General features: G+C 40.3%; 1 protein-coding gene across 1 annotated transcript; it reads right to left on the bottom strand.

Annotated features, from left to right (window-relative positions):
* Positions 1–963: 963 nt before the first annotated feature.
* Positions 964–2,045, bottom strand: LOC149680039 (uncharacterized). Its single transcript, XM_089834710.1, has 3 exons — positions 1,763–2,045; positions 1,398–1,586; positions 964–1,310 (listed from the first exon to the last, which is right to left on the bottom strand). Exons 1-3 carry the CDS (start codon positions 1,842–1,844, stop codon positions 964–966), a joined length of 618 nt encoding a protein of 205 aa, XP_089690836.1. The 5' UTR covers positions 1,845–2,045.
* Between the last annotated feature and the right edge of the window lie 8,578 nt (positions 2,046–10,623).

Genomic DNA, 10,623 nt, shown 5'->3' with positions numbered 1-10,623 from the left:
GGCATTTCGGGTTAAAAAATGGGATTTCGGGTTAAAAATTGGGACTTTACGTCTATTTCTTATATCCATGTTACATTTATATTTTGTATATCTATGTACCTTAACGCGTGGAGAGAAACGAGTTGGCTTGGAATGTTATTGTGAAATCTTTACTCAGCTACCTAGATTCTTAGAGCCCAGATAGGTGACTCACTGGTTTTTCCAAGCCGAGCCGTTTCCCCTCTCTTTTTTTGTATTGTGTTGAACATATTTTGTACACCTTTTTGAAAAAGAAATTCAGTTCTCGAATAGTCGCGCAACGCGAAGCATCTTATAGCTATAACTATGTATAGGCTATACCTCAGAACTCGCATTTATTTTGATGTTCAATTATTAAAAACAGTTTAATCTAATCAACGTTTCAATGATGAATTCTTTACCCTACCTTATTACTACATTTAAAGCACCTTGAGACAAACAATAGAAACCTTTAGATCTTCCATAGCCAACTAGATTAGTCAAAGCCCGTGCATGCCCGCTGGAGAGGGGGAGATATTTTACATACTCCTTGCCTAGTTTTAGTTCTCCGGTAGGTCGCTCGATGGCGTGTTATGGACTATGAGTTTCGGGGGTCGGTCATAAATGTTGAAATTCCAAGAACTTATTAAGGGGCTGTCTATAAAGTGATAAATGTAAGTCCTATAATTTATTTTTATATTGAAAATTGAAATTGAACACCAAATATATTTAAATAAAAAGTACTCATGATTAAGGTTTAAAGCAAAGCTTTATTTTCAAATAGGAACAATTTTTAATCACTTAAATATTGCTTTACACTATTAAAACTTAGTCATGAAAAATACACTTAATTATCACCAAAATTTGAAAAAAAACTTGCATGTAATAGCAATTGATAGGAATAATGTTTAATCACGTCAATATTGCTTTTGACTATTTCAACTCACTTTACAGCAATCAAATTTATCACAGAAATATTAAAAAAAAATAGGAACTTGCATATCTGACTTTTGTACTGTTTGAAGCTTTCACAGGAGTTAATGTTTCTTTCCTTGGAGTTGAATACTGATTAATATTATCACAGTCTGACTTTTCTTCAACATTTTGACACTGTACTAATTCGAGAGACATTTTTTTCTTAGGAGGAGATAAATATGGATTTCCATTAGAATTAGATTGAAAATTAAGATTTTCTTGGTTAGTTTCATTGATGATTCCTGATAATGGTGATCTGTTTATTTGAGTATTTCTTTTCTCGTGAGATTCCATTGTCTGTTCTTTACTTAGTTCGCATGAATGGCTTTCAGTGACAGCTTTGGGAAATACAGATGGAATAGCAAATGTCAGTAAAGATTTTCTTGTAGTTGAAATGCTAAAATCAGATGGCTTAAAATGATTACTGCAAACTCTTGCGCCTGAATTGTGTAAATTTTCATCGTTCCTCTCATCATGATCTACTCCAAATATTGCAACAAGCCACTTCTTTCTGTCAACATCCTTTTTGGGGATTCTATGGAAACTTCGACCTTCCTTCTTATTCCATTCATTTCTTTTACAAGTTAGAACAAAGCAATAAACCATTTTTAATACTGAAAGAAATTTAAAACCATTTATAAAAATTCATTCAAGGTTAAGACCAAGGCCCTAGACTATATCGTAAATTTTCGCTCAGGATGTCTAGGTTAACGTATTTAAAATCTTAAAATATATATATTTGAACCTAAAACGTAGATAAACAAATTTTTACTTTAAAACTAATTCTTACCTGTATATTTAACGTTTATTATGTCGAAAAGTAAACGGCCCCGTGCCGCGGACCCGTGGTGGCCGAGCTGCCCGCCCGACATCCGTTAAAAAAAATTAAATTGGTGAGCCGCTCTGTTTATAAAATTCATGCTCTTCTGCGCATACTACGTCATCGTCGTCGACGTACGTCATCATTCATAGTCCATAATACGCTACCTTGCGGCCACTCTTGGCGTTCTTAAAATGCCAGTTTAGAAAAGAAATTTCTGGGTATGCACGGGCTTTATCTAATCTAGTTGGCTATGGATCTTCAGTACTCAGATTTAACATTTTGGTTCGCAAAACCCGGGACATGTATTAGTAATAGTGGTGGACTAACAAACTCTCATTGCGTGAACGGAACTGAACTTTGCTGAACGTGAACGTGTCTTTTACGACATCATTACGAAATCAATATGGATGACGTAGCTAAATTGAAATCCAAACGGTCGAGTGTGAAATCGGCAACTACGCGTGCAAGAAACCAACTCGAACTTGCGCTACAACAAGCGCCACAGGACTTTGGTACTATTGAAGGTTTTGTGAACGTTTTGGAAGCGAAACAAGCACTCTTAACTGAGATCGACGAAGAACTCGAGACGCTATACGAAGATACTACGGAACTGGAGAGAGACTATCAAGTATCGCAAGAGTACCTTGATGACCTCACAGTCATGATATCAAGAGGAAAAGCCGCCATGGTTCAAGCTGCCCGTCTTTTCCACCAAAATCAAGTTAACCAACCCTACACTGAAGCGGACGACGATACAAACTCGGATCATGGAGCTGCGCGCGGAAGGTCCGACAGAACTACTACTACGGTCAAACTTCCTAAACTAGAGATTAGAAAATTCAGTGGAGCGATCAGCGACTGGCAAGGCTTTTGGTCACACTTTAAATGCGCTATTCATCAAAATGAGAGGATCAGCCAAACAGATAAGTTCAATTATTTACTATCTTATCTGGAAGGACCGGCTTAGCCTTAACCTCAGAGAACTATGAGGCCGCAATTAACACGTTAAAAGACGAACAACTTTAATCATAAGCGAACATATGAACAATCTTCTAAACCTGCCGGCAGTCAAAAAAGCGAATGATGTTCAAAGCCTCAGAAAGCTGTGCGATTCGTGTACAGTTCAAGTTAGAAGTTTGCAATCACTCGGAGTAGTCGATAGCTCGTACGGCAGTTTATTATGTCCTATAATTACTCAGCGACTGCCTGAAGAAATTACCCTCGCCTTTAGTCGAGCTCATGCGGAAGAACAGTTAAAGATTGAAGCATTAATGTCATTTCTACACCTAGAAATAGCAAGCGCGCTTCGGTTTTATCCATACCTGCCGAGCAAGAGAAGAAACTGTCTCATCCTGAACAAACAGTCTCTCACCGCCAATCAAAATCAGGGAGCAGACAATTAGAAAAACCGACAAGTGGTTCCTCCTTGACTGTAGCGACTGAAACCAGACTTTGTCTATTCTGTGATGTCACTGATCATAGCACTACGAAATGTAACAAATTGTCACTGGACGAGAGAAAGGCAGTCCTAATCAGGAAGAAACGTTGTTTTCGCTGCTTAATGAACGTCACCAGGCGAAAGAGGTTTCGCAACTGTAAAAGATGTCACAGAGCCCATCATGTGACACTTTTTGATCAAGCACCCATGGGGGATGTAGATCCCAACGCTACTATGAGCTCTGATACTCAGTCAAGCGCTGACGATGTAAACCAAGCTACACAGATGACGACAGGAATCCATAAAAACAAGGGAGCTATCCTTCTTTAAACCGCTTTAGTTGAAGCCAGAAATCCAGTCGGGACTCGCACTAAACACGTACGTTGCCTCCTAGATAGCGGAAGCCAAGTAACGTATGTGAAAGAAGGTCTTGCCAAGGAATTGGGCCTAGAAATCATAGGCGAAGAGATTCTTGAAACATCTAGTTTCGGAAGTACTTAGCCCGTAAGAGCAACAAGAAAGAAAGTAAAATTGCGTCTAGGAAGTCGCCACGACCCGAAGAAGCACGTAATCATAGAAGCTTATGAAACACCGGAAATATGTGGTTCATGTTTCTCAATTCTAAGCGAAGAAGTCGTTCATGAAATGCAAAGCAGAGGTTATCTTATGGCCGACTCTACTACCCCAGTCACATCAGGAAATCGCGCTCCACAAATAATTGATGCATTAATCGGCGCAGACTTTCTTTGGGCAGTAAGCAGCGGTAAAAGCGAGCAAATCGGTCATAAATTGACGGCATTCGAAACAATCTTTGGCTGGACACTTCTCGGTCCTGCAGCGGTTTCTTCTCACTCTTTGGGAATCAACAGGGTCGCAATTATGTGCGTCTCAACGCATGAACCCCAAGAAGACGTCCTTCTAACGGAGCTTCGCAAATTCTGGGAAACTGAGTCATACGCGATAGACGACGACGACTCCCTATCGGCAAAAGAGCAATTACAGCGATTTGAAGATACCACAATTCATGAAAATGGTCGTTATAAGGTCCGCTTGCCATGGAAAAGTATTGACTTCGATTTGGAGGATAATTATGCCGTTGCTGTCAAACGCACGTCAAGTTTGGTACACAAGCTCAAAAAAGACCCACAACGCTTCCTGGAGTATAATTCTATTTTCAAGAGCCAGCTGGAAAATGGAGTAATTGAAAAGGTCGATCCGGAAAACACTACATGCCTCATCGTTGCGTCATTCGCGAAAGTAATAATAATAATAATCTAAGCTTGGTCTAGGAAGGGATATCCACACTAAGTCAACTCGCGATCTAATTACAGGTGGGTCCCTTTACAATGCATAGAGGGGTGGTGGCTAGCCCCTATGCCACAGCTAACCTACAGCGCCCTACACTAACTATTACCGTTAACCTCTGCAAGTTTTGATGGAAAGGAGAAACCGGGTTAGACCGCGGAGGAAAACTCCTTTTAACAAGCGGGGAGAGAACTTGCAAACTCTACGCAGAAGGATTTCCTCCCAGATTTTCAACCGGTGCCACAGTCCGGGATCGAACCCGGGATCCTCTTGATGCGAGGCGCAAGCGCTAACCGCTACGCCACCCCAACAGTAGCTCGACGACACCGATAAGAGTCGTTCATGATGCGTCTTCTCATGCTGCAAATGTCCCATCTCTTAACGACTGCTTAGAAACGGGACCAAAGCTCAACCCTGAACTTTTTGACGTGTTACTTCATTTCCGCGAAACGAAAATAGCCTTTTCTGCAGACATCTCGAAAGCTTTCCTACAAATACTCATTCACAAAGACGATCGAGATGCATTGAGGTTCTTGTGGGTAGACATAGATAACCCTCATGACAGTTGCCGCTTTAAAATTTATCGAATGACAAGGGTACCATTTGGAGCTACTAGCAGTCCTTACCTTTTGGCCGCTACTCATCATCTTCACATGAAGAAACATGAACTTATTCACCCTGAAGTCATTAAAGTTCTTCGGAAATCAATGTACGTAGATGACTTAATTTGTGTCGAACAATCTGTCCACGACGCACTAAAGCTAGCAAAGATCGCCGATGAAATACTAAAGGAAGCTGGAATGCATTTGACAAAATGGACTAGTAATGCTCTTGACTTAAGAAACGCCATGAATCAATCATCGATGCCTATTGACAGCCAAGTACGCCTAGGCCCCGCAAATGTCCTGGGCTTGCGTTGGGATACCGCTAGCGATACCTTAGCCTTCGATTTAACAGGTATTTTCCGATTCATACAAAACCGAGGCTACACGAAAAGATGGGTCTTAAAAGCCGTGGCCAAAGCATTTGACCCTTTGGGGTTCATATCTCCTTTCACGGTCTTCCGCTTTTGCAACAACGCAAAAAAGAACACTAATCTAATACAGGAAGAACTGACTGCTGAAGAAATCGACAAAGCCGAAAGGTATTGGATTCGAACCACGCAACATGAACAGTTTCCAGAGGAAGCAAGACAACTCGAAGAGAAAAGGAGTATTCCAAGCACTTCTAGAATACTAACCCTTCACCCAACCTTAGATAACGAAGGTCTGATCTGCGTTGGCAGTCGCCTACGAGGAAATGAACTCTCGTATCAAGAAAGACACCCATGGATATTAGCTCCAAACCATCCTCTGGTCGCGCTCATTATAGTGGACGCCCATGAAAAACTACTTCACGCAGGAGTTACCATGACAACAACGGCTCTACGAAGTAAAATTTGGCTAATAAAGTCACGCAATTACATAAAATCAGTCTTGAAGAACTGCGTGGTCTGCAAATACTTTCGAGTCACAAAATCTGATGCAGTCATGGCGCCCCTTCCGGAATTTCGGACCAGTCGCACACCCCCTTTTGAATCTTGCGGCGTCGATTTCGCAGGGCCACTCCACGCACGCGATGGAAGCAAATGTTATGTCGCCCTCATTACGTGTGCCGTAACACGGGCAGTTCACCTGGAACTCGTGTCCAATCTATCAGTGGACAATTTTCTCCTAGCGTTCCGCCGATTTGTATCACGGAGGGGTTTGGTCAAAAGAGTTTTTTCGGACAACGCGAAAACTTACAAACGAGCTTATTTGGATCTAAAAGAACTTTGGACAACAATTGACAGTCCTGAAGTTGCCCGATATTTCGCCAATGCCCGCATTTCATGGAATTACATCGCCGATCGTGCCGCATGGTGGGGCGGGTTTTGGGAGAGGTTGGTAGCATCCGTAAAATACGCCTTACGACGAGTCCTTGGAAAAGCAAGACTCTCTTACTAGGAACTTGAAACGACACTAGCTGAGACCGAAGCTTGCATCAATTCTCGTCCACTCACATTTGTTTCAGAAGATGCCAGCGAACCCGCGCCACTGACTCCGGCACACTTCTTAGTTGGGGACCGGCACACAAGTCTTCCATCCAGCTAGTTTCCTAAAGACCCTGGAGCGTCAAGACGAGATCTTGTCCGCAGACTCAAATATCGCCAGACCAATATTGAAGGGGTATGGAAGAGATGGAAACAAGAGTACATGCTTGCACTTCGCTCAGCACATCATCGAACTAGAAACCAGACGTCTTAGCCACTCAGAGTCGGTGACGTAGTCCTGATAGGAGAAGAGAGGATGCCAAGATCCACATGGAAGATTGGAATCGTTGATGAAACATTTCTCGGACGAGACGGTCTAATCCGTAGTTGCATGATCCGCCTACCGAATGGCACAAGAGTAAGGAGACTAATCCAATTACTCTACGATTTAGAGATCACACCAGATGATTGAACCGGAAGGTTCAATCCGGGGGGGAGTGTGTCAAAACACTCATTACATATTTGGATTTAAAAATGGGATTTCGGGTTAAAAAATGGGACTTTACGTCTATTTCTTATATCCATGTTACATTTATATTTTGTATATCTATGTACCTTAACGCGTGGAGAGAAACGAGTTGGCTTGGAATGTTATTGTGAAATCTTTACTCAGCTACCTAGATTCTTAGAGCCCAGACTCACTGGTTTTTCCAAGCCGAGCCGTTTCCCCTCTCTTTTTTTGTATTGTGTTGAACATATTTTGTACACCTTTTTGAAAAAGAAATTCAGTTCTCGAATAGTCGCGCAACGCGAAGCATCTTATAGCTATAACTATGTATTGGCTATACCTCAGAACTCGCATTTATTTTGATGTTCAATTATTAAAAACAGTTTAATCTAATCAACGTTTCAATGATGAATTCTTTACCCTACCTTATTACTACATTTAAAGCACCTTGAGACAAACAATAGAAACCTTTAGATCTTCAGTACTCAGATTTAACAAGGGGGTTTCAACTAGGTTAAGATAAAGTTTGATATGTATCATACTTTGCCGCCAGGGGGACAGCAAAGCAAACCCTGCCCACCCTCATTGACCTTTTTAATATTTTGAAAAACAAGTCGTGTGAAGTATCAAACGAAAATTCTCCGTTTTTAGAATGACATTTACACATCAGAAGTGTAATACAAAAGGTTTAAATAAAATTATAACGCTTGGGAGAGAGTAAGAAAAATAGTTAATTTGAGAATATACATATATTTTTATGGTTCAATTTTTTATAATACTTGATATATATGCAATGATATGAAATACTATTTTTATATATCCGAATCACTGTCTTCAGTGCCACTTGAAACACTAACATTCTCATTTTGGACAAATGCATTATCACATTTTTCATCATCCGCTCCACATAAACACATTTCCGTGCAACGCATACGCGGTATTTGGGAGCCACATTTGCAAGGAGGCTTACAATGTCCACGCTCGCAAATGCATTTGACGAACTCCGGGACTTCTTCAGGTGCACATGGCAAATCGCAAAGAACCGGCTCATAAGCTCCGTCTTCCATATACCACCCATATTCCGTGGCGGGAGGGAAATTCGGGTGTTGCAGCTGATCTCTTTCCCATTCCATGCATTGAAAGTGGGCTCGACGAATTGCTGGCATTAGAGCTCCAAGAGTTGGCGGAAGCGTTTCACCTTGGGCACTCTTCTTAGAGAAAAACCACCATCGAAGTTCTGCGAGAGTGGGTTTTGTATGGTTTGACCTGGAGTAAACAGAGCATATGAACTTTTCTACTCCAAGAACTACTTCTTCCGAGATATTTTGTCCATGTCCAAGAGATGCCAAAGCTTCCAAGGTATCACTTTCAGCGACCATGAACTTATTCCAAAAAGTGGTTTTTGCTTTACCCGCAAACCAACCAGTAACATCTGAGCCAGAGATTGCGTATAAACCAGCCAACGCGGAAGCTTTCAAAGGTCCAAGAGCTTCATAAATTGCTTTAATGTCAATGCGCAATATCTTCGTTCCAGTTCTGATAAATGTTGAAGAGATGGGAAGCCGCGGGTATCGCTTAATAACTAAAACCAGTACATCAATGTCCGGTGAAGAAATGGAAAGTTTATTTGCTCCTCTATGGGCGCAAGTCACAGCGTGGAGAATTATCTTCGTGTCAGCCTCTTCTTGTGAACTATTCCAGCCGGTAGTTTCAATATGAGTAACGATAGCTTCATTTCTGAATGCCACAACTATGATTTTTCCTCTTCGTTTACCCTCATTAATGAGGGATCTTGCTAGATAAACGGTCAATTCATCATTCGTTTTGATATGGGAAAGCAATTTCTTTAATGGTACAGAACGTATCTGCGTGGTGTTCTCGATCTTGTATCTAACTACCAAGGATCCTTTTTGTCTGTTTTGACGTGTAGCGTTTTTAAGATATAAGTATCAAACACCACGTGAATTTCATCAAAATGTCCATATTTGGAAAATATATGATCACAAAAATGATCAGACAGCTCAGAGCATGTCTTCAGGGTTTTTATGTTCATACAATGTACTTCTGCCATGTCGTCCACTATGGCAAGATCGAAACTGGTCTCTGTCTCTCGCCTAGAACTCTGAGAATTCGTAGCTCCGACTGTATTTTCAATGGGCTTCGTTAGCGCAACGAGATGATGCACTAATTTTGCTTTGTCACCGCCGTGGTTTAGAGATCCATCTGCGCTAAAGAGAGCTCTAGGAACGACTTTAAGTTCGAATTTACCAATGACGTCCTGCAAATTCATATCTGGTCTTGATCGGCATAACAGAATAAGGCGCGTGAAAAGGTTACGATCCTCTTTCAGCTCTACTATACCAACTTTAGTTTTTACTTTGACTTTCTTTGCCATTGTTCTGCAAAGCTGAAGATTAACGTTCTTTAAAGAATCCCACAGATTCACTTTACCATCTACAATTCTTTCCTTGACAAACTTTTCGTATTGTTCAGATCCAACAACTGACAAAGCGCAAACATCTTTTTGTACCTGTGGTGGTGCAACGGACTTGGAAACCAGATTTAACGTGCTTGCCATATTTTACTTGTTGATAAAACTACTTAATCTTAAAACTTCAGAACCACCATTTTAACTAACGAATTGAATCCAAATGCCTGACTTCCCAAGAAATAACGATAATAAAAGTACATTTACAATACTGCGTACCGAAATTTCAGTTTTAGTCATTTCTAAGGCTCGGCGCGAAATCATAAAAATTTAGTATAGGACAGTTAACTTTGAACCTTGAACTAGTTGTTTAAAAGTATAAATTTTATTGTTATAGGGTAACTAGTTGAAAAACGGAATAAAAGCGAGGGGTTGGTAACTCTCAGGTTCCCTGAACACTATTATGGTCATAAAATATGATGTTGAATCGTTATAAATCGAGTGTGGCGTCATTTCTGCAAAGTTACCTTACGTTTGATACCTCACATGACATATCTCTTCGAAGTAATAACGAAGTTCACTGAGGATGGGTGGGATTAGCTATGTTGCCCCCTGGCGGCGAATTATAACACATATCAAGTTTAGAGCGTTTATTAAGATAATTCAGACCCCAATTAACCCATTTAATACTTAAAATAATAAAAATTTAATTAATTATAAATATATAAATAATAATAAAAATTAAACACCATTAGGTGGGCTAGCGCCCAACCGTCACCTCCCACGAACTAGTACCATCGAAATTCTTATTCGGCTCATTTTTCTGAATAAAATGATACCAGCCACTATATTCTATCATCAAAATGCAAACGAGACTGTTTTTTTAAACATAACCACACTGACTAATATAAATGACAATATAATTAATCGTAAGAAATAAACAGGAAAGTGGAGGCTGGGTGAAAGATAAGTGTAGTTTTAATTTTAATTTGTTAGTTTAATTATAAGATATCCATGAATTTACCCAAAACACAAATCTTTCACATTAATTATACTTGATCGAGTTTAATTTAACGGCTTATCTTGTTTATCTAGTGTGGATTTAGTTTATAATACAAGTTTCAATAAAATATTAACT

Source organism: Phalangium opilio, unplaced genomic scaffold (assembly GCF_054372755.1).
Source record: "Phalangium opilio isolate 3A_F unplaced genomic scaffold, DU_Popi_V2 ptg000040l_1, whole genome shotgun sequence".
NCBI classification, from domain to species: domain Eukaryota; kingdom Metazoa; phylum Arthropoda; class Arachnida; order Opiliones; family Phalangiidae; genus Phalangium; species Phalangium opilio.
Note: the sequence above shows the minus strand (reverse complement) of the source record. Positions and strands in the feature narration are given on the sequence as shown.

Coding starts and splice junctions, on each gene's coding strand:
- LOC149680039 (XM_089834710.1), bottom strand. CDS start 1,844: ATGTCGGGCGGGCAGCTCGGCCACCACGGGTCCGCGGCACGGGGCCGT. Junction 1,587..1,762: donor AATAAACGTTAAATATACAG/GTAAGAATTAGT, acceptor AATTTCTTTCAG/TATTAAAAATGGTTTATTGC. Junction 1,311..1,397: donor TTCAGGCGCAAGAGTTTGCA/GTAATCATTTTA, acceptor TATTTCCCAAAG/CTGTCACTGAAAGCCATTCA.